The sequence below is a fragment of the Puccinia triticina genome, chromosome 6A (genome assembly GCF_026914185.1).
Source record: "Puccinia triticina chromosome 6A, complete sequence".
NCBI lineage: Eukaryota > Fungi > Basidiomycota > Pucciniomycetes > Pucciniales > Pucciniaceae > Puccinia > Puccinia triticina.
Genome location: NC_070563.1, coordinates 3,424,592 through 3,451,152, shown reverse-complemented (window position 1 = coordinate 3,451,152; position 26,561 = coordinate 3,424,592). Strand labels below are relative to the sequence as shown.

The window sequence follows — 26,561 nt, the reverse complement described above, 5'->3', positions numbered from 1 at the left end:
TTTATGAAACAAATTTGGTATTCAGAATTATAGAGGTCAAGGCAGCTTTGCCGCTGCAAAATTTAGCTTCAGTTGACTCACCTTCTCTATTTACTCTCCTTGTCTCCCCGGCATTCAAATCTCATGCCCCCCCCATCTAGCCTCCAAGTGTAACTTCATACAAATATATCCAATATCCCTGAGACACATCAGGTTTTCCTTGCAAGGCTGGCCCCCCTCTATTACAACCATCCATTAATTATAGAAAAGTTTCACCAAAAATAATTCCTTCCCAAGCATGAATTTTTTTAATCATTCCAAATTTTCTAGGACCTGCTTATAGCCCAGAATCTCTTAGCTTTGAGCACTTGTGTCCCAGCCATGGTGGTATAGCAGGAGGGCTCAATTGTATGTAGGTGTCCTTAGTTTCCCTAAGATGATTGTATATGGATATTATGACTGGAGATAAAGTTTGGCTGGTACCTTTAGAATTCATGCTTGCTACTGTGCACAGCTAACCTCTCCAGGAACATGATCCTGGATACAACTGAAAAACAAAAGACATTCTTTTGCTGTCTCACAGGCAGTTGGTTTTGGTGTATGTTCTTTATTTCTTTTGTTTACCATCTACCTAATTGCTGACCTCTCATAAATTTGTGGCTGCAAAACAAAATAATCATGAGAATACAGAAAGAAACAATCAAAAAACAATTTTTGATCAACTGGCTTGGCTCACTTGAGCACTACTTCAAGAGCAGCACTTTTCTCAAGCAACATCTTCAAGTGGAGGGGGTGAGTGGGAAAGGGTGATGGGGACAGGCAAGCAAAATTTTCCAGATATTGTTGTTGGGTGCGACACATTCACAGCCAAAGGATGCGTTGTGGGTGGGAGGGAGCTTGTTAAAGGTCAAGACAAGAGAGCGATGCGAGAGCGGGTCGGCGGCGGACTGGTCGGCTCGCGCGTCGAGTGACATACAGCTGAATGTGCGCGAGATCGGCGGGGTGGACGCGGGTGTCAAGGGCGTCGGTTGGCCCTTGTGCGTTGCAGAGCTGTCTAGGAGCTGAATTCAGTCCGTTCTTCCAAGTCCCTGCACAGAGCAAAAATTAGTTCAACACGACTTCTTTTTCTCCTTTAATGGTGGCTTTGGAGGAGAAGTCTGGGAGGGCGGGTGAGAAGGCTTGAGGGGTTCAGACTTGGCGGACTCCAAATTCGAACTGCCCTCTTGGGCCGGCAATTTAGGCGGTTTGATCGTCCGATCCGTTGTCATCTGCCTCGGCGAAGAGGTGGTAGCTTGAGACATCCTCATCTGTGTCTCGTGTAGCCCTCTGCTAGAGAGGCTCTGATTCAATGCCGAGCTGATCCAACAACGAGCCATCTCGCCACCCATGTTACTACCAAGGTAATGCGAACTTCCGCTACCCTTGGACCCTTTGGTCAAGCCAAAGCTGATTGACTTGCGCGGCCCGTTTTGGTTTTGGTTTTGGAAGGAGCTGGTCAAGCGGGGCAAATATGGAGCTTCAGAGGAATTTCAGCGGAAAAATGGGGAAGCATTGACAGGGGAAAGGAATGTGAGGCAAAGGAACGGCAGATGTGACGTACAAGTCTGAGTCAGGTTGCGCCACGGTGGTTTGTTAGTGCACAGTGATGATAGGGTGGTGTGTCGGTGGGTTGCAGATAGCGATGGTGGATATGTACAATGTCATGGCAAGGGTAACGGTGAATTTGATTCAGAGGGAGTTGAGAAAATGGCGGCGGCGAGTCTAGCAACGCAGCGAGGAACAAACTGCTTAAAAGAGAGGCAGTGTTTGAGACTATCGATCCCCCAGGGTGATTGGAGATGCTGCACTTCCAGCTATCCATTGCCCTCAACCCCTCCGCTGTTGCACATGCGCAGTCTGAGGGGCGAAGAGTGGGCCCCCCACGGGTCCGTAGCCTTAGCTGCTGGCCGGGGGCCTTCATGTCCATCCCTTTTGACCCGCGCGCTAGACGCGGGCTGGGGGGTGAGCCTGAGTACACAGCTCTGCTGTTGTTGGGGGGCTAGGTTGAGATTTTTTTTTTTTGAATGATTATTGTATGGAGATTAGTGCTGTCATTTTTTGGAAGTTTTACATAAGGGGAAACCCTTGATTTTTTTTTCTCTCTTTTGTTATTTTATAGGGGGAACCCTTGATCTGGTTTTTTACAATTCAGATAAAACTGTGTCTTTAATAAACTTGGATTCATTCAATCATGGCGCATTAACTCAAAATTGGACTACAGGTACATTGGACCTTTCCGAGGGTTAAAGATGATTGGGCCGAATGCAGTAAAGTTAGACCTGTCTAAAGATTATCCAAAACTGCACCCCGTTTTTAATGTTTCCTTACTAACTTGTTATGTTAGCCCCAACGTTGTGGAAGGGTGCGTGACAAATTTAGGGATAAAAGATGGTTACTACGCTAACAATAAAGTTGTGGATTGGACTCAGATCAGAGCGGTGTTAGATGTCCGAAGCGTAAAGAAGGGTAAATATGAGTATTTGATTTCATGGTGGTCTTCTACTCCAGGAGAGGATACATGGGTTGCGCAAGCGCATATTCCTTCTTCAGCTGACAATTATTTGAACAGTTTTAGGAAAGCGGCTGAATTGAAAAGTAAGAAAGGTAATAAAACGGGTAATATCTCCAAATAATTACATACTTTTCGAAGATAGTATGATAGGCTAATTTTGTAACAAACTTGGATGATAATTCGGACTTTTGTCCGTTTTATCTGGCTGACTTATCATGTGTTTAGATCAATTAGCTTCGATTGCTCATTGGATCGACCTGATGTCATGCGATCTGCATGGCGATGACGTATTTCTCTTGTTGCGTCATCAGAGTTGTTGTTCTTTTGGATGGTTATGTTTTTCTCTCTCTCAAAGTTTTTTCCCTTTCTTTCTTTCTTTTTCTCACCGAGATATTCTATGTCATTAGGTTCTTATTGTAGAGCCAAATCAATCTACTATTCAAGAACTCGGCGAGTTTAGCCTCTCGGATAAACTTCATAGCCTATATATAGCTAACTGAATAGTAGGCCGGTCCTCACATTTTTGTTGCAACACGGGTGAATAGAGCATCCAGTAAATGGAATGGATTGGCAAACGCGGCTCAACCCAGCAAAAGGAATTGGTACACCCATGCGATGCTGTTTTGTTTCGAGAGTTGAGCAATCCAATGGCAAGCGGGTACAATTTTTAACTACTCAGAGGGACCTTCCTCGGAATCACGCCCAGTCAGCGGAAGAAGCCCCAAGTATGTATACGTACATGTGCCCGCTTGGCCGAGATGATTCCTAGACCTTGGCAAGCAGGTGTCATTTCCACGCCCAAGAGGAAGCCTCCCGGGCGAACGGAAGAGAATCTATCCTCGCCGAATGTGTGCAAAATTGCTTACCGAGGTCCTCGGCAAGGAGGCGCATATTCCTCCCGGGGGCAAGCCAAAAATTCATTCGCACCGAATAGTTAGAAAGGTGTTGCCTGCTTGGTTGGCCAGGCACCCAGTTGGGGAGTTCAATAGCTGAGGGTGATCCTCCAGATCAAGTACATCTTTATGGTGGATTATCTTAATCCAGAATTATTAGGTTAGATTCAACTTACCCAGACTCAAGAGGCAACTCTTGAGGCGCCTGGGACAAGAAGGGACAGAGGAACAACACCAGTGTGTGTTGAAGGTACCCACAGGTACAGAAAAACCGCAGGCGCTAAAGCCTCAAACAAAAGGAAAGACTATCAAAAAAAAATGAAGGAATATGCGGCGCCATTGTTGTCCTGGATGGCGGCGGCGGAAGTGGTGAATGTGCTGGTAGGATACCCAAGCCTAGTAGTAGTACGAAGGCGAAGATTTCAAGAGGGAAGAGCCCCAACCCGTTCGGAGGGTGAAGGTCGTGAAACTGAAGAGTCGAAGCCAATTCGAACGGCGAGGGTTCGCTGATCTTGGAACCGGTGTCCCAGGAGTCAACGGCACGGCTACGCTTGCGGAAGAAGGTCCCCCCTCCACGGATAGTTTATATCCCTCGGTGGCACCTGCCCTTCCCCCGCCAATTTCCACAGTTGATAATCCTTTCTTGTTTTTATTTTGATCTTTGCTGAAGACGTGAAATGCATTGGTTCGAAGTTAGCTAACGAGACTGAAAGTAGAGTTCGTTCATGATTGAATAACAAGTAGGCGCCTTTTGAGTTCGATACGAGTGAATTCATGAGTTCATTTGCTTTGGCATTGGTAGGCTCGTTATTTGTCTTCAGAAAATGAGAAAGTACAGCTATCGAGGCTACTCTGGTCTGAGCAGATAGGTCTTTCGCAGGCTGACTCGAGAAGATTTCTCCAATGACTTTGTCGAGATTTTCGATAATATATGTATAGTCATTCTTATTTTTTGCGTCCACTAGAGGTTTTAACCTTGGTTCAGGCTCCCCGATTAACTGCCACTGGAGAGTATCCCACATACCTGCCCGATATCCAGGTTGATGTAGAATATAAAAGATGATTAGAATTGCAAGTCTTACTTTGTTTTCTGATGTGCAGTTTGGATGACTAACGGAAATTCTTACTGAGACCTTCGTTGGGGCAATGGAGCTCTGAAAGATTTATGTGCCAGATAAGATTTTAGTGAGTCAATGTCATCCAGAAAGCAAAAGAAATTTGTTTGTAAAAACAGACCTTGCGCCCATTGGATCCCTGAATTTGGGAACGCGGCTGCACTTAAGAAAAGCTCGGTCAGTCGAGAATTCATGCTCTCCGTAAACTGGGCATCGTCGTGGTGCTTCAGCAGCAGAGTGTAAAAAGCATAGATAATTGAATCAGAAAGCATTCCGTATGTCTGATGGGGTCGAATAACTGTATTTTCGAGTGCTAGACACCATTCCTGCAGATGTGCCAGAGACATGGATTCGTGCCGCAGAAGATAGTTTAACACCGATTTCAAAAGTTTAATGTGGTGAGAGAGGTACTCTTTCTTTAATGGAGTGCTGGAGAATTGTCCTGTGAATATGGAAATTGCTTCTTCATGAGACAAGGTCAAGTTTTAGGGTCAAGAGAAAAAGATGATCAAGTAAGTGGTGGGTAGGAGGATTCTTTGAGAAGTCTAACTCGGTATGAACATACCTGTGGGCGATTTACAGGAGTCGAAAGTGCTCCAGAACCCGGGAGTGCTGAATGTTAATCCCAGTGCCGGCTCTTTCTCCTGATCTTTTAACAATCGACTCTCACAAAGCCAAATTTTTGATCCGGTGCTGTCAAGGGAGGCATTGATGTTGCTTATGAGCTGGCTAATTGAGGCAAATAGAAGTAAATAAGCAGGAATCCACATGATGATTGATCAGAGCAATGATGGTCGGCTAGTGCTACTGTTTGTGGTCCAGCTTGGGATCTTGGGTCCCTCATGTACCATACACCCGGTCCGCACTCGAGAGCACCCAAGCAGATTACGATTGCAACTTGTTTTATCTTAGCCTGAAACTGGGATCATGTATCGTAAAGGATTCTAAGGAGTTTTAAATTATGTTTACGTAGGTTTACACCTTCCGCAGGTTGAATACAATCTTCTTTACCATGCCCCAGATTGATTTTCTGGTGGGTCGTGTCCTTATTGTTGCAACGTGGGTTAACAGAGCATCCAGAAGATGGAATGGATTTCTAAAGGGTGGTTATGTAACTCAGCAAAAGGAATTGGTACACCCATGCACTGCTGTTGCGTTTTGAGAGTTGAGCAATCCAGGGGGAGCAGTCGAGTCCACGATGATGAACATGGTGCCGGGCCGATGGGATTTCCGATGGTTGATGATTGATTCTTTTGCAGTTGGGCTGGCTTCTCCAGACTAAGAATCAATCATCAACCATAGGTCTGGAGACTGAGTCCAGACCTATTGGTTTGGTGGTCGAGAACACACTCCGCACCTCACCTCTCAGAACTGCCCCAGCCGAAGCAAGCACCCGATAATCGATCCCTCCAGCCCATGCAGGCAGCAGAGCGCACCTGGCAATCGGTGCACCCACCAAGGTCGCTCATCCACGCGCTCGGCCTCCGCAGATCAACCACTGCATGACGCCGTGCCCTGCTCGATCGACCGCCGCCCAACAATGGCATTTTATACCTCACAAATCTGGCACGATCACTTTGCTTGAGAATCCAAAAGCTTGGAGCAGCGCAGGAATTGTGGATAGCGTTGACAAATACATATACTTGTTTACTCGATGTCGAGATGCAAGCAGGAACGGGGGGCTTCCAATAGTAATAGCACTGTTCACGTAAGCTAAACATCAGCAAGATTGAAATAAAGTTTATCCCATTGTGCCAGCCAATTTGGCTGGGAAAGTATGCTGATGTATATCTCTCACATGGTCATAGATTTCTTACGTGAACAGTGCTAATATGCTGGATTGCGTCCTTCAACACTCTTGTCAATAAGTTATCTCTGGCCGCCAAGCGGGACAGCACAAGCAACATACAGGTGTATGGCCGCAATCAGCATGAACGTCAGAAAAGGCCACATAGAGTGCATTTTGATAAATGTTGGCCGCAAGATCAGGATCTTGACGGGCCAGATGGAAGGCTATATTAGGGGGGTTCACAATAGGATTTTAATAAAATTTCAAAGCTCATTTTAAGGCCTTTATGAACAATGTTTTGGAATTTTTTTAAGCTGTTCACATTTGGGTGTTCCTTGGCAATCAGAGCAACTTCTACGTTTTCTGAAAATTGGTTCACAAAGTCCTTAAAATGGGCTCTAAAGTTTTATTAAAATCCTATTGTGAACCCCCCTATTAGGATGGATGACTTATTATTTATATATAAGGAGTTGGCTTGTTTGCTGCGCGCTCAGGAATCAAGCTGGAATCAATGGAGAAGTTCATTAAGCATATATCCTTTTTGGTGCCTCATATCTCACCACCATATTTGCAAATTTGGCACGCTGCCAAGTTCCAATGTCATTCTAAGGGCCTGTACCATGGGCCTCAATTTTGAGAAATTTCAAGTTTTTTTGCCATGTACACAAAAATTGAAAACTAGCGGAGGGTTCAAATGTTGAAATTCTTCACATTTGGGCTCAAGCCTACATTTTGGCCAGGCTCAGTTTTTGTCCCAAGAAATTTGGAGGCAAATAAATTTGGAAAATTTCAATTTTCATGCCCTATGGTACAGCCTAAGTATGTCCATGGAAGGCTGAAGCTGTGAAGCTAATAGAGTCACTTGAACCTGATTCAAGATTGCACTGGATTCAAATACATCGTTTGGGCCTGTCAAACCCCTCTTTTGTACCAGAAAGCTCGGAAAGCAGACATAACACCAGACAAATGTCTCTTGTGGAAAGGGTCCAAATTAAAATATTCTCCCAATTACAAGAAGTAAAAATAAATATGACAACAACAAACAGGATAGATTACCCAAGGTTCTTGGATTCTCTAAGACAAGCAAAATGGATTGGATATTTACAGACAACCAGAAGCTCCGGGTAAATGAATTGATAGATCACGATGGAATTGTAAAAAACATATCTGAGTGTGAATTATTCTACATGGTTCCACCCTTCGAACCTCAACTAAGAAATGAATAAACAAGGATTGTATGTATCCTACCATAAATTATGGATTGAATAGAGCGAAGCATTGTTAGACAAGCTCATGAGTGGGTTCTTCTGATATAAGATAGTGTGAAGAAACTCGCTTGAGATGGTATCCTGTTCGCCATTATGAAACGTGTGAAATAAAGGGCTCGAGGAGAGGAGTGGATTAGGATATATATGTATATATGTATATATGTATATATATATATATAATAATGTGATGGGATGGAAGCCTAAGAGTCGCGCAGGTCATTGAAGTTATTGAGTTTTACAGCTGGTTGCGGAGTCATTTTCAGCAGGTTTAATTTCAGAGGATTGGACTGCGGATCGACGAACGAGGAGGCGTGGATCTTTTGTAGTGGAGGTGGAGTTTGAGGGGGTATCAGTGGGGGCTGATGTGAGGCAGAGTTTGCCTGAGGGGTTAGGGGTGCTAGTTGAAGGGAGTTGCTTGGCAAGAGATTCTAGGGCGCCGAGACGGCTTTCGAAGCCCTCTACCAAGTCTCGGACAAGGTCGGTGAGGTGTTTGATGTAGTTACTGTTCGTGGTCTGAAGGATCGATTGGACATCCTGCTGCATCATGCGGACGGCTCGCTGGACGTTGCCGGGGATCTCTTCGGTCAGCGTGGTGACTACATTGGCTTTCAGATTGGTGATCTCGATGATCATTTGATTGATAGCAGCCTGATGGCTGTGAATCTGTGGATTGCTTGGTGGATCATGCGGGCGTTCCGTCAACTGATTAGGGCTCTCTTCCTTAGGATTGGTCTCGTCATCGATCGCCATCGCATCTGTAGCTAATACTGGCCGAGACTGAGGGGCTGGGGTTGAGGACTGGACGAGTTCTTTGATTATTCGAATCTCCTTATCTTGGGCGGCAAGTTGTTGCTGGAGGTTTTCGATCATTTGACGATGTTCACCACGCAGTCGTTCGACCTCTTCTTCGCTCTTTTTGATTTGCTTTTCCAGTATCCTCGTATGATCAGCTAAGGTCTCGAGTTCTTTTTGGGAAGGGCGATCAAGATCAGGGGGTCGCTGGCCAGACGGAGGGTCGGGCTCCCTGGACGGAGCTTTGGAAGATTCGGAGAATGATTGTTGGCAGACTTCATAGAGTTGTTGAGCGACCTGATGAGAGACATTCTTGATCTTCTCCAGACATTCATCTCGGAAGGCTTTTTTGCGTTCCTGTTCCTTCAAGAGGATTTCGTTGTTCGGCTCTTTTTTCAAGTTTTGCTCGGTCTTCTCGATCATCTTCTCAGTCCCCTTGAGGTCGCTAGCATATCGCGTCCCATCGATTATCACTGTCCTGAATACACGTAATGGGGCAGGTCGGGCACTTTGATCAGTACACTGAAAAGAAAGATTATCCCACCGTCAAAATCACGCTACTCCAGGCCGAGGAAATACAATCATGGCCCAGATCAAGCTGGATTTTTTTTTTTTTTTTTGATTTATTGATGAAGGCCGTCGGTAAAGACTGACTGCAATGCGGATTGGATGGCTTCCAGAATCAGCCTCGCCGCGGAGTCCGCATTCGGAGTCGAACGTTGATCTGTCTCGGCCATCGAATCTGGCGCCCTGCCCGGTTCTTGGACGCGCGGTTTCAAGTTTGTTGTCTGGCGGGGCTGTAGGGAGTCTTTCTTTCTTCGTGGGTTGTCTGGTTTCGTGTTCTGGGTCAAGCGAGTGTAAGCCTCTCGATCGGAGGGTCGGGGGGCTGACCCCGTGCCCGAAGGGACGCGATCAGAATTTTGGCCTGGAAATCAGGCAAAACAAACTCAACAGGGAAGAACTTACAGCTAGCCCAGAAGACTAGCTTAACACAAGCCCCTCGTTTCAGAGGGAGGCGGGTGAAACACCGCCGGGCGCCTCTCGCGGAGCGAGCCTCTGAAAGAGGGGCTTGTGGGGTATCCCTGACTTTTGGCGTGAGCGGTTTTCAAATTTAGGTGGGAGGAATTTGCCTCCGCTTGTTCCCTATCTTGCAGAGGGAATTTCCCGAGGCCTGTTACACCAATTGAAAGGCCTACATCCGGCCCTTCCCATGCCCAAGCATGGATAAAATCCAGCAAACCATCCGGTGGCCATGGCCCTTTGAAGTTTTACATTTTTGAGACGAGTGACCGGCAGATTGTTCAGGGCTTGCACTGTATGAAGCCCGCCAGTCGGATGCATTCCATCCTTGCATGAATTGCGGCCGTCAATGATCTGAAAAAAAAAACTGATGGGCTGTATCTTCTAGAGTACAGCTCCATGTGGATTCCCATTCCTTCCTGCTCCGAGCTGAGCTCCAGCTTTCAAGAGCTTTCAAGTCTCAGGAAAGTGATATTTTTCTAAAGAATGTTTAATAAAAAAAATACCAGCAGGAAGGCAAGATGCCCGCCTGCTGGGAAATGTGCATCTCATCCGAGGGGGAGCTCAGATGAAGACGCCATCCACGGTTGAAGTGAATATTACCCAAAATACAGCGAAAATGGGAAATCTCTCACCCCAGGACGGGCACTTAAGTTGCAAGCCCCTCTTCCAGAGGCTCGCTTCGCGAGGCGCCCCCGGCGCGCCGGTCCTTCGGCCCCTGGAACGAGGGGATTGTGTTAGGCTAGCCCAGAAGAGCTTGCGACTTCGGCCGCAAACTCTGGGAGTTTGTGCCGCAGCGGCTAGCGTTTTCCGCAGCGTTGATAGCCGTGCGCGCGGACCGTGCTCGGGGGATCCCGGGGGGGGGCGCAGGAAGGCTGCCTGCCACCGATCCACATCAGCCTGCCACCACCAACCCACCACCGTCGAATCACCACCCCCATCGAATCCATACATCTCCCCTCCACCGCCAAATCCACCCCAGCAGCCAAGGATCATTGAAACAATCTCATCCGGCCATTGGAACAATCCAAAACAGGTGAGTTGGTTACCATCAGTATTATAGAGAGCACGCAAACCTAACTCTTATGCCGATATTGATTACTTCCGTTCCTCTTGGCAGGAATCAATCGAGATGGGACTGGTGCGGTTTATTGGTTCGATCCTGTGGGAAGTTATGAGCAAGAAAGATGCAGGGCCGCCGGGGTGGCACAAAGTCTAGTCCAGCCGTTTTTGGACAACCAGGTGAGAAGGGTTTTGCAAGGGGGAGGCTATAGACTCCTATATATATACAATCATGTGATATCTCTTGAGAAATTGACTGCTTGTCTTGTACTCTGCAAATTCTTTTTAAAAACCGGGGTCAGGTTGGAGGCAAGAACATGACTTGCAATCCGTCCAGCCCAGCTCCTCCACCCGAGCCGGTCTACGCCCAAGGCAAATCTCACCCTCCCCCTCAATCACAATTGCCGTTGGAGAAGGTTGAAGCCTTGGTCACGGACGCGTTCACTTGCGCGGCTGAGAAACATATTGAATTTGGTGATGGCTTGGAGATCTTTGTTATTGAGCCCGGAAAAGGTGTCCGTGTGATCCATAAGGAACTCAAGAGAGATTAGTTTCTTTGGGCTAGAGCTTGTATTTCTCATCTTTTTTAGCCCCAATATCTTTTGACTCAAAATGAGAATCAATTATCCTTGTGATTGAGTCTTCTTGGCTCACAAATCCTTTGATAGCTGTGATAGCTGTTGGCCGAGGCTCTAAGTCAAGCCACCATATGTCATTCACTGTTTAACTAGCGGCTGGAGTCCACATAATTTGAAACTATAGCTTGTAAATCTGATTGTGATGTAGATGGGTTCTTCAATTCATACACACATAAAACATGCCTACACCTTGTAAACTACTCCAATCAACCAGCTGGAAGAATGACCGTGTACATCATTTTTTGTGCATGCAGGATGGTTACGCACCCCAACCATTACTCTTGTGCATTGATACTCACCAGCATGATCCCCATATTCCCCATGGATGTTTAAGGAAATCAAGGTTCAGCCTTCCAACTATCTACAGTTTAAAACTGGTTTGCCGAGCTGGGAGATATACATTGATTTCGGCGAGGGGTTTTCCATTGAGGGCCGCCCAAATAACAGCGAATTTGAATCCGGCGCTATACTTCACATACATTGTGCCTGAAGGAGCAAAAAAGGAAACCAGAAAAAAAGAGAACTCATATCAGCTTGGGGTTGCAGAACAGGACAAGCAAACAAACCATTTAGAAAGAATCTACTTGTGATTCGACGACGGTCGACGTTGGTGATTCGACAACGGTTGGCGGTGGTCATTTGACAACGGTTGGCGGTTGTGATTCGACGGCGGTGGGTTGGTGGTGGCAGGCTGATGTGGATCGGTGGCAGGCAGCCTTCCTGCGCCCCCCCCCCGGGATCCCCCGAGCACGGTCCGCGTGCACGGCTATCAACGCTGCGGAAAACGCTAGCCGCTGCGGCACAAACTCCCAGAGTTTGCGGCCGAAGTCGCAAGCTCTTCTGGGCTAGCTGTACATGCAAGAGGACCCCGGAAAGCCCCGACCAAGCCGCCTCATGTAATATTGGCTAATTTTGGTTTTTGGATACTTGGGGAAATTGGATTTTCCCAATTGGACCCGGTTTGGATACATATATGGTGTTCAGAATTGCATGTCACGGTTTACATAAAATCATCAAGCCAATTTTGGCTGGGAGATGTCAGCGTGCATCAAACTTAAAGTGGTATCTCCCAGCCAAAATTGCAGTTTATTATTTTACGTAAAAAATCTTATGCAATTTCGAACACCATAGTAGTACCTGAGGAGGATTTTGTGGGAGAAAGGCTCACCGGGGCAAAATTAGACAAAAAAAAAGCCTTATATGGCTGGGAATTGAGCCCAAGACCTAAATAGTTGGTTTTCTTTCCAGGCAAGCTCAAAATATACCAACTACATCAGGAACATCTTGGAAAAACAAGCCAATTTAGATACCTATCCGGTGATTTACATGAGGAGCATTTTGCAAAAAGATGTCCCCTGGACACATGTTACATGAGGTGGCTTGGTAGGGGCTCTCCCGGGTCCTCATGCAAGTCCCTCCCGTTCTCACGGGGTCCGAGCACCCAAGCTTAACACAGCCTCTCTGGAGTAGAGCCCTGCAGGGTGTCTCTCAGAGAGGCTTGCCCCCAAACAGCAAATTCTGGTGCAAGAGCTGATGGGCCTTGGGCTTGGCCAGCGCCCCAATTTTCATTATAAATACTTATTACACATTCCTCATTCAACATATTGGGTCACAAGTAGCATGGCCTTGTATCCTGGCTTCTTGCACAACCAACAACTGTGCAACAAATGCAATATGTGTATTGTGTAGGCATATACATTGTATTGTATTTATTTTTGAATACAAAATGTCTTGGCGTATTTTTATTGCATTGGTCACCCACTTCTGGACTGTTTGAGTTAATAAGATGTGGCCTATGTCCACACTGGGGCAGATGGGGCGCCCTGAGGGCAATGATTGTTGCGCCCCCGGGACCTTGCAACAATGACCGCAACGGTGGCGCTCAGTCTTGACATGTCCTAGGGGCGCACCACCATGACGCACCTGGGGCGTCATGAACCATACCCATTGCGCAATTTGGTCACGTACCTCTTGCGTAACTTGGAATGGCGCGCCAACGCGACGCGCCCCTGATTGTCCCTCGGGCGGCCCATGGGCTTGAGTACATATCACGAGGGGAGTGCTCAGCGGCTAACAGAGGATATTTGATCCGGTACCCTTGGGGTGCTCAGCAGCGACCCGCCAATATTTGATCCGGCACCAAAAATGTATTGGGTCATGCTATCCAGTCACAGGACTCAAAAGCCGTCCGGACATTGCCCCGCGAAAATCTTGCGGGAAATTTTTGGAGCCATGGGCTTCTGGAAGGACAGACCAACCGATCCCATTTGTGCTTTTGGGTCAGGTACGGTTACAGCAATACATACTTCCAAGCATATTTTTTATTTCTGGTGAGACTTTCTGGAAGGGGAGGAGTACATGGGTGGGGCTCTTGGGGAGATTATTGAAACTTGGGGTACATGATCAGTAGGATGACACAAGAGCAATGCAAACAGGTAGTTGAACAAGGAGGGGAGGATGGCTGGATGCTGCTCTGAAGCAGACTAGCTGATGACTGCTGGATATTGGGATGGGGGCCGACGCTGGCTGATGGACCCGCTGGGATTTGAAAGAGACCAAGGGGGTGGTGGATGGTGAGACAAGAGAGTCTAGGGGAGGAGAGCCGAGGGCCTGATGCTCAAGGGTGGGGAGGGGTGTTGAGCAAGCGCGTTGGAGCAGACACGGTGGATTGCATTTGTCTTAAAAACTCAAACAAACCTTCAGCCCCCGGAAAGAGCTCCACTGCTTAGAAACTACTGTTGAAGTCAGACTTGTGGGTGAGAGCCAGGGCTGGGCCCCCAGGGAAGGGGCTACACTACCTTGGGGACAGACACAATGATGTGGCGGACTCGTGCAGAGGCGTCCCTGGCTCGTGAGGGTAATTCTTTGGTGGCCCGGCGGCAACATCTGGTGTGTTCTGGGGCCGGTCATTGTCCCACACCAGTCACCCCAAGGTCCCTGTGGCGTGCTGGGTACCTCTCCGTTACGCCAGGGGACGCAGAGTGTCACGGGTGCGCTATGGGGGCGGTGTCTCATGTGTGGGTCACCGCGGCGTAATCTTAAGGGCCCCAGTGGCGTGTACTGCCTGGGGCTTGGGTGGGGCGCACCACATTTTCTCAATTTGCCCCGCTGTGTAGGATTGGAGGCAAGATGCAGTCTTACAATTTGGCACCAGGCCCCAGGGCGTGCATTTTGACCCACAGGATGCTGTGGTGGTGTGGTGTTCAAGTTTGACACCAGCCAAATGGGTCAAGGTGGTCCTCAGCGCTCACACCAAAATTGGTGGCTTGCTCCCAAGTCTCTCCTTCAGAGGATTTTGCAGAGCGTGAGGGGCGCCTGTCTGCCAACTTAGAAGGCAGGGACTGACTAAGTTAGCCAAGCACCCTCCTGCCAGGGAGGGACTTGTGCACAATTTCAAGGTTCTTGTGTGAGCAGTACCAGCCAAATGGCTGGATGAACCATAAAAACCATCAGATGACCCAAAACACCTCCAAAATTTGAGAAGCCAATGGCACCTTAAGAATCCTGATGATCTCCTACATATTCTGAATTTTTTAAATTTTTCAAAAAAATCCATCAATCTGCAGGTTGAAATCAGTTGTAAATTTGGCCAATATTTCACAGGAACTACAGATTGCTTGTGGGGGCAGACTACTATCACACCCATCTCACAACCCTGGAAGCTCCTTTCAAGACTAAAAAATGGGTTTCTGGAAACACACTTAGAAACCTCAATAATGGCATTTTTGAAATAGTTTTTTTGAGGAATGATAGAAAAGAACATAGGCTCCCTTTCCTCAATTTTTATTTTTTTATAAGTTTATCACTTTTAGGTGCTACAGGATTTTGAAGTCAAAATATAACAAAATATTGCAAAAACCCCGTTCACTTCAGGCTGTGGACCCTACTTTACACATCAGCCTCTCCTTTGGAGATGCTTTGCGCCTCCTCAAATAGGCTTAGTTAAGCTCAAATAAAAATCAAACTTAGCATGCCAGTCCCTCCTGTGCTTGCGGGGTGCAAGCCCCCTCAATGCCAAGGTGGCTGTATTGGTTACAACCACCCAAGATAAGGTCAACCGGGAGCAAACAATGTAATATTGGTCTCCCAGACCAATATTATATTGATGGGTGCCACAAATAAATTATCCCTTTGTATGTATTGGTTTGCCCCACCAACATAGGAAACATAGGATTGGTCACGGAGACCAATATTATATCAGTCGCCTCTAGTTGACCTGGCCGCAGGGGGTTTCAACCAATACAAATCCATTCGCAGTGCCTCCCGCCAGGAAGGGACAGAGCTTATCTAGGCCTCATAGCTGGCTGGAGCAGGAGGGAGCAGAAAAGCTGTCCACACCAGTGGAGGCATTCACCTCTAACCTAAAGTACCTCTAATGGAGTGGGGATACTGTTGAAATAAAGTGTGTCGCCTGACAAGATAAGGTGCTCCGCCTATTTTCTAGATAACTCCATGCTTGAATTTTTACCGGCGCTGGGCTTCTGCAACGTATGAATCTCTTCAGCACTCCGCGATGAGCCTGATATGATATGCCTAGCACTATGAAAAAAAACTCAAGAAACTGCTGTCAGTTGACATGCAGGATACTCAAATTCATTCCCAGTTAATACCAGGCTCAAACAATTGACTTCCAGGGTGGTATACCCTGGAACATTTTGGAAGTTTTCCAGCTTAATTCTAGTGCACAATGCACTAGACTGGGCCCTAAGGCAAACGCTCAGGGAACATCAGCTGCTCCACTCTGGCGCAGCCCCACAGTATGACATAGGCTCCCAGGTTGGGTTGACCATGTAGAGACTGTAAAATGAAGATGTGTCTGGTGAGATTCAAACTCACGACCTCAGCTATGCTGAGACACATACTAGAGTGCTGCCTTTACCAACTAGGCTACAGACGCTTGTGGCTGCCAGCTGGGTGGTTGGTTGGTAGTTCTCATGGGTCAATCCAACAGCCCTCCATACTGTGGTGATACATCATGGTAGCAGACTGACAGACAACTCAACAGACCAGGCCACACATTGTAAGCTCTCTGGAGAGAGCTTCACTGATCTTTGCTCACGGGGCGAGGACAAGGCGAGGAGACGAGGCACAAGGCAGGCCTTGGAGGGAAAAAACTTCTGGAACCTGACTTTATATTGCAAAACTAGTCCAGGGGAAGTGTTATTACTTCCCTCCTATATAAAACAAGGTGGAAAGGGGAGAAAGGAAGAGAGGAAGAGAGGATAAGAAGAGGGAGGGGATCTGGGGTTCTTACCTAGTCCAGGGGAAGTGTTAGTACTTCCCTGCTGGACTAGGAGGGTGCGGGCTGGCAGGGTCTAAGAACACGGTTGGAGGTTGGTGGTTGACACTCTTGTGACTTTTTTGGTGAGGTCGCGGGGAGCGGGTTCACACACATAGAGGTGACCGGTTGACCGGTCATCAAGAGGTACTTAATACCCTTTTGATGACCGGTTGACCGGTCATCAAGAGGAACCTTACAGCCTCTTGATGACCGGTTGACCGGTCATTGAGGGGGTTGACCGGTCATTGAGAGGGAACTAATACCCTTTTGATGACCGGTCAACTGGTCATCAAGAAGGACCCTATACCTACACATGTTGTGGGAGCAACCACCCAGTAGTTCTTTGTCCCTGCTGAGGACTCATGGGGGGAGAGTGCTAAGCATGAAGAACTGAGCTGCAATGATCTGGTGTGGCTTAGCACCAAACCTCACCAGACCATGCTGAGCTAGTTGCATGGAAAGACAAGGGAATAACCCAGGTTGAACTCAAAGTAACATCAGAGTAATTGCATGTCAACTGACACCGGTTTCTCAAGTTTTTTTCATAGTGTATAGTCTACATAAGGTGCAACTGCTGTGCTTTCACACATTAAAATCTGCAAGAAATTAAGAATTTGGGTGCTAAAAACTCTCCACCATGTAATGATACACAAAAGTTGAGTAAGCGTAGCAGTAACTACAGTAATACCGTGATGTGAGTAGTATGTAGAATGATAGAAAAATCCAAGATGAGTGAGAGAAAAGCCACCCCAAATTACCCGTTCCTCCACTCCCTCCACCCACATAAATCCGCTCCCAGCCAACATTGCCTTTTTCATTCCTTTCCCGCACTTGCCATAACTCCGCATGCATTGCTTCCCAGCCCAGTACCTCTCCAACACCTGTTCTCCCGTACCCTTTGACTACACTGTGAAAAAAAAACTCAAGAAACTGCTGCCAGTTGACATGCCATATTACAAAGGCGCCTTTGTGATATTGCATGTCAACTGGCAGCAGTTTATTGAGTTTTTTCACAGTGCTAGCGTCTGTCCCCAGTCTCTACCTGGCGCTTCCGCCCCAACGTCATCCATGTGATGCTGTCCGCTTCTGCTGCCCCAGTTCACCTGGTGCTGGTCTGCACTATCCATTCCTCCGAAAGTCCTGCTGCAGTCCTACTCTGATTAATCCGCTAAGTCCGTGTGTTGGAAGCATGTCTCAAACCCCGGCTCCCTTGCACCCATGTTGAGTCCCTGGTCCCACATGTTTCCCTGTTTGAATACTTTCCGCATGCTTTTGTAATTGCATTCAAGGTTTTCCTCAGTCTACATATGGGATGCATGAGCACACATGCTTATCATCTATTTGGATATGTATACTGAGCATTTGCTTAGCCGCCCCACTGCATTTCCGCCTGTGCTGCATTGAGCGGACATTCTACACCACATGCCTATATAAATCACCACAAAGCTGTCCAACAGGGACCTGAAAAAAGCAGTGTATTCATCACCAAACAGGATAATGATTCTGGTAAGATATATTTCAACAGTAAGATAAGTTTGGGAAGGTGTTAGTAATGGGGCATCCCACCAATCCCTTGGCTCATCACAGATCAATGTTGCCTCATGAAAATGAGGCAGCTGTCACCAGGAAAATAAAATAGTCAGTCAATGACAAGTGACATCACACCAGCTCCAGCCAGCTACCCACCATCTATCCAATATCTATCCACTATCTACCCCAATCTCCCAACCATCTCCTCAACTTCCAAAATTTACCAAGGAGGTCCTGTTTGGTTTTTGATGGGCCCAACTGATCCTCAGTTCTGTCCAGCTGATACTCAGCTTTGGTACCCAGCTCATACTCAGCTTTTTTGATCAGCTCATACTCAGCCTTTTCACGCAGCTCACTCTCAGAATTGGAATGAAGCCTTTTGAACAGTCCTTGCCCAGGTGATGCTCAGCTTTGTACTATTCCTGGCGCAGCTGATGCTCAGCTTTGTACCAGTCCTTGCTCAGCCTTTTCCTAGTCCTGTCCCAGCTGATGCTCAGCTTTGACCCAGTCCTGGGCCAGCTGGCCAGCTGATGCTCAGCTTGCTGAGTATCAGCTGAGCCAGGCCAGGGAGAAAGATGGGAATCAGCTTGGACAGGACCAGAGCTGAAAATCAGCTAGGCTAGGGCCAAGGCTGAGCATTAGCTGGGCCAGGGCCAAGGCTGAGCATCAGCTGTGCCAGGGCCAACGATGATCATCAAATAGCCAGTGCCAAAGCTGAGCATCAGCTGGGCCAGGGCAAAAGCTGAGCATCAGCTGAGCAAGGGTAAAAGCTGAGCATCAGCTGGGCCAGGGCCAAAGCTGAGCATCATCTGGTTTTGTCACATTGAGTGCTTTGATCCTGAAACCTTTCATGTGAGCGCTAGATGTGCTGGTGGGGAGGAGCAGCATTGGAGCTGAAAACAAAGCTGCATCATGTCACTTGCCATCAAGTGACTACTTTTTTTTCCTGGTGTGTAATCCCTGTCTTTCATGATCCAATTGGCCTCCTAAATGGTTCCAAAGTCACAGATGTGAAGCAAGAAGTTCTTGTGACCAGTGCAGTTCTGGGATAGATCTGACCGGAGGGCTTCACTGGATCAGGAGCAGTTGTATGTGAGCTCCACCCAATCATGGATTGTTTCACTATATACATTGAGGAGTTTGTCTGAAAAAGGTTTGTGGGCCCAGTTTAACACAACTTGACAAGCCTGGCCAGCCAGAAAAACAGAAATCAGATCATCAGATGTGAATGTTGCTAAACTGTTGAAGTGTTGATCACTGGCACTGCTTAACACATCATTGCTTACATATCCAATCACCATTGGAAGCAGCATCACACATTATAATCAGCATACATCTACTATATTCAACTGCGACATAGCAATGTGGAACTAGCTTGATCAATGATTAGAGCATTACTCATGAATACTGAGTATGTGAGTCTGATTCTCACAGTACACAAGGTTGTGGGTTCAACACCCACTTCACTTGGACCTTTCCTTTCACTTGTTCAATATAACCCAAGGTGAAGAGTCACTCCCTGATCATAGACTCACATGACACAATAGACAAGGGTTGCTTTGGGAATTTTTTCAACATGAGAAAGCATCAAGTTGAAATCTTTCTTGGTCACATGCTCCTCTGTGGGAATCTCAAGTCCATGGAGTATCCGCCAAGCATCAGTTTTTCATTGCCCCAATCCAAGATAGATGGCTTGAGCTAGGTTCCAGAGGGTGTGTGCCGTGCCGGGGATGGAGAGGGTTTCTTCTAAGCTATTCTGATCACCCAAGGCCAGTTTTGTAAGCTTCAAAAGACTAAATTTTTTTTAAATGATCCAAGGTCATGCTCAATAATCTGTAGGCATGATTAAAAGTCCTTGGAGGTTAGGCCACTTTGCTAGATAAAACCATTGAAAACCAAAGGCAGAGTTGTCAGAAGCAAGCATGAGCTTCAGCATGGTGATTTTTGGTTGATCAGGTGTGATGGTATTTGCCTCTGGCGGAATTTTTGGTAGCTTGACTCTTTTATTGGCAGGGGTGTCAAGATACTTCAGGATTACCCATGTGATATGTGATTTCAGAGTGATTTCAAAGTGAATGGTGCTTTCTCTTGTGGGTGTAAACATTTCAGGTTGAATTTTCAGTCATTTACCAAGATGTAAGGCATTGTTTAATGCCTCAACTTTGACCTCTGAGGGATTAAGCTAGGGGGGATCGAGGAGATGTACCCCTAGGCACCATGAAACATTTGGCTTGTATGACCAATTGACTTAATATGGATCTTCTTCTGGAAATCAAGTTTGTCATAGCATAAGAGAGGTGCAACCAAGCCCGATTTGTCCCTGTATCTGGATTTGAAATTAGCTTCTGGAAAGCTCAAATCCAGATACAAGGACAGGCTGAATTTCTGCCTCCTTGCCAAGGCTCTTGAGGGCAGCATGGGTGGTCCTTCAAGAAGAGCTCATTCCTATTTACTTTAGGTATGCACTGACCCGCTCAGTCACACCTCCAGCCAAAAATAGGAGAGAATTGCTCATTTGGAAGGGATTTTGTTGGCGGTTTCCAGCAAACACAAACATTTAAATTTTTTTTTGAGCAATCTGTTTTCAAACAAAAACCATATGCCCAATTCCCATTGCAATTAAGTATGGATCTACTCAAAACTGATTGTGTAAAGACATACCGTTTTAATGTGGTTAGCTTTCCTGGTTTTGGGGTCCTTTCTTTTCTTCAAGACAGACCCATCATACTCCACCAGCTCATCAGAAGGTTCTGCTGCACTTTTGTTGTTGAAAGATCCTCAAATGGATCAGGTTTGGGATCTGAGGCCTTCTCAGTCACCAAGGTAGGTTTTATAGGACCCTGAATTTTTGCACAAAGTAGCTGGTAAAGGAACAGAATTCTATCTGTTAGAGCTTTGCTGCAAGTCTCTTTTTCTTTGATGGAAAAGAAGGAATCTGACAACGCAGTTGAATTGTGGTACATGCCGTTTGGTGCATTAGCCCGGTTCATGTTGGGGCGTATTATGCCCCTGACTAAAATTGGTGTTGCTAATCAATAAAAAAGTAAGCTTAAAGAGCTTAAAGATGGCCGTGGGAGTCCAACTTTCAGCAAGAGCTGACATTGGACGCGCATGATTGTAATTAAAATCTTGCTAGTTAAAGCCCAACGTGAACCAGGCTATTAAGTCCACTTGGGGTATTTTGTGCAGAAACAATCTCAATTGCCTGTGAAAAACATTAAATATGAGTCAACCAACTCCTAAATCTGTGGGAGGGATAAATATACACCTGGGATAAGATGAACTACTCCCATAGTTCTCCCCTGTTCTCCCCTTTCTTCATGGCAAAAAGCCAGCTGTCTGATTGTTAGCAACAAGTCCTTGGTGTTGTCCCAGCCTGTTTCAGTACCCCACAAGTATCACTTACATACCATGCTGTATTTGCCTTGCTCAAATAATGCAACAGTGAATGAATGACTTGGGGGTGAGGTTCAGTTTTTTTGATCAGGGCACAAATTGTGGCACATTTATCCTTCATTGCAACTAAAAGAGCCCTGGTGGATAGTATTGGAGCTGTGCAGACAGTATCTGGAACATTGGGGACTGTTTCTTGCATGATCATAATTTCTGGATGATGTAACATAAGGAAGCTAGGGAATATGATGGCTCAGTTTGGAATTAACAACACTAGCTTGGGATGTGATAGAATTTTTGATACCTGTCTTTTGCCTTTGCAAGCGTGCCCTCTTATTTATCTCAACACAAGGTCAATGTTATTCCCAAGGGTGATGGGTTACATTATGAATCTGCACAGATTCATACAAACGTGTTATGAGCATGCTCATAACCCGGTTGGGGAACTCATGGGCCACTGCTCAGTGAATACAGCACAGAGGCATCAAAGACAGTATTTTGGCCTTCATCAACACGACATATTCCTTGGACTCAGAAACTTACAACTATGATTGCTCGGTGAGCTGATGAGTTGGAGATGTGGAAAAATAGTACAGAGATTATGGACGTGAGACGGGCCATCATGGAACTGAAAACTAGAGGAAAAAATATTCAAGGACCAACGAGGGCAAAAAAATTGCCCACTAAAATTATTAATTCTCGGAGGGTCGCGGGGTCCACATATTTATCTACCCCCAAGGAGGAGGGACTTAGCTAAGCTAGGTAGCCTGTTACCGGTAACGTAACTTCCCAGTGTTGATACCGGCGATGTGTTTCGAGTTGCTGGTTGGAACTTGGATCAAGACCACGAAGCTTGTTGTCAGGCCGGAGACGATCAAACCTGGGGCTCACTGCCCCAGCTCCTCCGTCGAGCAGTTTCGACTGTTCTGCGCCTTCGGATGCGTTTGGGGTTTGGTATGCCAGCAGTTTGATACCTTCGCTTGACAAGCTCAATGGAAGATGCTCTGTCTCACTGAAGCCAGATTGCTCATCAACATCCGTCTGAGTGGCGGACCGTTCTCAATACTTAAACCAGTACCAAGGACATCGATGACCCTTCTGCTGATAATTAAAAAATCACATTTGGAAGTAAGCTCTTCACCAACAGTTATCCCCCCTCCACCCCGCCCTCCAACTTAATACGGTCTCTCCCTTTCCGCTCCAGTCAAGTTATCTCGCATCGTTTGAGAGTCTTCCTATTGTTCCAACTTGATTAAATTTAAATCTATCTCTTGAGAAGGCATGTCATTCGTTCATTAGGCCACTCACACTTTACTTATCGATTTCGCAGTCTTGGGTTCAAGTTTAAGCAAAAGCATTCAACCACTCTCTCGCGCTCAGAAACAAAAATCACCCAATTCCTTCAATATTTAGCAACTCACGTTCCATAACAGGTTCTTCTGTCTCACGATTGCATGTAAGGAGCTGTCAGATAACCGACTCTACCCAATAATTTAATACTGAAGAGGTGAAGTGATGAATGGATTGAAACTTATGGGATCTATCAGCCTGCTATTTGGGATCATACTTCTGTTCGTCAACGCACTCCCTATTTCCGAAATCAATAAATTCAACCTTAATACTGACATTCAATCTTTTTGTCCGTAGGCTTTTACCATTGCTCTCGACACCAGTGATCAAAGGCTTGTCATTTTGGAGAGCGGTTTTTGAAATTGATAACCTGAAAGTTGAGGTAAAAACGGGCTTTTGGGGCGCTTGTACTTCTTATAAAGATATCTCCGATCACAATGCCCCTGATGTCAAGAGAGGGAAGAAGTCGAAGGGAGGGCCGGATTCAGATTATATGGTGATATGCACGAAACCGAAAGCAGGCTATTCATTCAGCATGTCTTCAACTGTACCTGATGCGGCCGGAGAATTAAGCTCTACCCAGACAGTATTTTTGTTTTGGTTGTTGATTGGTGAGTCAACCTCCGTCGACTTGAAGTGAATCAAAAGGCTCTGATCTCTCAATGATTCTAACTTTATCGGTATGAATTTTCCTACTGCCAAATCTTCTTAACAGCCGCTGTCCTTGGTCTGGTCTCCTTGGGACTTTCATTCTCTCCGAATTACTATCAATGGAAGCATGCCGCCATCGTCGCACTCACATCCAGCGTTCTCGCATTCGGCACATTCCTGGCCTGTGTGGTTATTTTTACCGGGCTGACGAGGGAGACACGGCTGACGGAGTCTGCCAAGACAATACCAATATATGGAGGTTTACAAGGATGTGCATTCTTCCCACTTTCGGCTTGTATCCTTCTAGTCATCGGGGCCGGATTGTTATGGATGAGTTTCCGACAGGAATTCTTCAAGGTTCACAGGCGTTCAAGTAGAGCAAATGAAAACCGGATAAGTTTCAAATCAGAAACCATGCCCAGTCTTCCGCCTCCTATCTTGGGAAATGACGGGATTAGTCGGGATGAGTGGTTCCAACAACCGTTGGAGCCGAGACACGGAACCGAAATACCCAGAGAACCCACCGCTAGCAAGGGCCCGAAGGACGATGACGTCTCTCAGGAAGAAAGTGTGGATTACGAATTAGAAGAGATCAAAACCCCCCATCAGCACCCCAGTCAAACTGACGATGAAAGAGACACGGAGACTCAGTCACAATATTCTATGTTTCAGAGTGGCTCTCTGGGAAGTGCTAGTCTGTCATACATCAACCCATCTGATGGTTTACCTCCCCCACCACCACTGCAACCACGTCGCAGTACCCGATCCCGACCGACAAAAGAACGAAAGGGCTAGCTAATTCCCTCAAACTACATAGACTTAAGTTTACTGCATTCATAACCATCGAAATCACGAGTGGAATCTCATCAGCACTTCACTGGACTTGAGTTTGAAAATGATCGTCTACCATAACCAACACCAGTCTCCTCGAGCTCCTGAATAAAGGTAAACACCCTTTTTTCAACCATCAATGAGCGTATAAGCTTCTGAATTTTGCTCATCTGGTTGCTTCAGCTTAAACCCCGCTTTTTTTGTCCATTCACCACTAAGCTACAAAACATGTCTCTTGCACATATTTTGTTTTACTTTACTCTTATTGTTACACTCTTTTGAGGCTTATCTTGTTTTTATCTTTGCAACACAGAAACTCAGAAATCTAAGAGTTTAGACCATTTACTCCCTATAGCTTGTCACTGACGTTGCTGGGCTTCTGTATGAAATACCGATTTAAGTGAGCATCTTCGTATTATGTGCTGCTTGTTTGGGAAATGAAACATGCAGCAAATTGTGTGGCACAAATACAATGATGTCAAAATCAAATCAAATGTATACATACTCATTTTTTGATTGTATCGTAACTAGCCAAGAAGACTCTCAAAGGGAGTGAGGGAGTATCACTGCGTCCAAAAGGGAATTTTAAGAGTTTTTCTTTTCTTTTAACCTGTACACAACAAAAGTAGACCAGCTCTAGTTACCCATTGTGCTGATCTCATAGCAGCCCTGTTTGTGTGACAGCTGCGTAGCATTCACATCCCAGAGTTGGCTGAGAGAATTTGCATTTGTTGGGTTAAGTTGTCAATTTTGGGGAACTTAATCTGGCCGGCAATCACATTGGTCTGGGCTAACTCCGGGTTAACAAACCTTAGGCTAGGGAATTTCTGATGTCAGCTAGCCTGAAGCTGACCCAACTTTGGTAGTTTCATGGTGTTTCTGCCACTATATCTCATCCCAGCGTGGGGATCCTTCTGCCAGATGGCGACCAAAATGTTTACAAGCCCCCAAAGTTTCATTATGTACCTTTACTGAACACAAAAACCCCAAATGTAGCAGCTACAGTCTGATCAGTTTCCAAATATCACTACTTTGGTAGTTTCTTGGTGTTTCTGCCACTATATCTCATCCCAGCGTGGGAATTCTTCTGCCATATGGTTACCAAAATGTTTAAAAGCCCCCAAAGATTCATTATGTACCTTTAATGACCCCAAAACCCCCAAATGCAGCAGCTACAGTCTGATCAGTTCCCAAATATCACTACTTTGGCAGTTTCTTGGTGTTTCTGCCACTATATTTCATCCCAGCGTGGGAATCCCTCTGCCAGATCGCGACCAAAATGTTTACAAGCACCCAAAGGTTCATTATTTACCTTTACTGACCACAAAACCCCCAAATGTAGCAGCTACAGTCTGATCAGTTTCCAAATGTCACTACTTTGGTAGTTTATTGGTGCTTCTACCACTATATCTCATCACAGGGTGGGAATCCTTCTGCCAGATGGTGACCAAAATGTTTACAAGCCCCAAAAGTTTCATTATGTACCTTCACTGACCACAAAAACCCCAAATGTAGCAGCTACAGTCTGATCAGTTCCCAAATATCACTAATTTGGTAGTTTCTTGGTGTTTCTGCCACTATAACTCATCCCAGCGTAGGAATACTTCTGCCAGATGGTGACCAAAATGTTTAAAAGCCCCCAAAGTTTCATTATGTACCTTTACTGACCACAAAACCCCCAAATGTAGCAGCTACAGTATGATCACTTCCCAAATATGACTACTTTGCACCAGGGATGCTTGGGGGGCACTCCCCAGGGAGTGCCTTACCTTGAATTTTTTTTCATAACTCAGCACAATGTCTACTACATCATATGTGTAATCAAACATGAAATGATATGCAAGTATATATGAAGTATCCATAACTCAGCTGGAACTCTTCTGTAACTCAGTAGTAACTAAACTGGACCACAGACCACAAATTGTCTGCAACCAAAGTTTAACTAAAGTGCAAAGCACCACTCACACATTGTTTGTACCCAAGGGTGAAGTCAATCTGAATCTGAATAGTCTTGGAACCATTGCATCATCCTGTACCCATTGCTGTGGCCTTAACAGAATGTGATTGGTTTGTGATTTGTCACCCTATCGTACGCTTGGACAATAGGGTGACAAATAGTAGTCCATCAGGGCAGTTACAGCTAAATATTTCTTAAATTTTACCCTCATTTACTCAGCAGAAATCCCCCTCTGGTATGGAAAAATTCTGATTTGTCACCATATTGTACACGCGTATAATAGGGTGACAAATCACACACTTTTCAGACCAAAGTTGATTTTTTGCCAATTGAATGAGGGTGACATGGTTTGGAAAAAAATCAGCAGGAAATGTCCCTCTGGTCTGAGAAATGTGTGACTTGTGTGTGATTTGTCAATCCATTGTACTAGGGTGACAAACCACACACTTTTCAGACCAGAG

General features: G+C 46.1%; 3 protein-coding genes across 3 annotated transcripts; 1 reads left to right on the top strand and 2 right to left on the bottom strand.

Annotated features, from left to right (window-relative positions):
- Nucleotides 1–1,088: 1,088 nt before the first annotated feature.
- PtA15_6A427 (uncharacterized protein) lies at nt 1,089–4,885 on the bottom strand (the record flags this gene model as incomplete). The annotated part of the gene is made up of 4 exons (XM_053170131.1): nt 1,089–1,470; nt 4,126–4,447; nt 4,539–4,577; nt 4,660–4,885. The coding sequence occupies 4 exons, from the start codon at nt 4,883–4,885 to the stop codon at nt 1,089–1,091; spliced, it is 969 nt and encodes a 322-aa protein (XP_053021353.1).
- Nucleotides 4,886–7,820: 2,935 nt separating this feature from the next.
- On the bottom strand, nt 7,821–9,124 carry PtA15_6A426 (uncharacterized protein; the record flags this gene model as incomplete). Its single annotated transcript, XM_053170130.1, has 2 exons — nt 7,821–8,865; nt 9,042–9,124. 2 exons carry the CDS (start codon nt 9,122–9,124, stop codon nt 7,821–7,823), a joined length of 1,128 nt encoding a protein of 375 aa, XP_053021352.1.
- Nucleotides 9,125–22,826: 13,702 nt separating this feature from the next.
- Nucleotides 22,827–24,107, top strand: PtA15_6A425 (uncharacterized protein; the record flags this gene model as incomplete). The annotated part of the gene is made up of 3 exons (XM_053170129.1): nt 22,827–22,882; nt 22,959–23,272; nt 23,377–24,107. The coding sequence occupies 3 exons, from the start codon at nt 22,827–22,829 to the stop codon at nt 24,105–24,107; spliced, it is 1,101 nt and encodes a 366-aa protein (XP_053021351.1).
- Nucleotides 24,108–26,561: the final 2,454 nt, after the last annotated feature.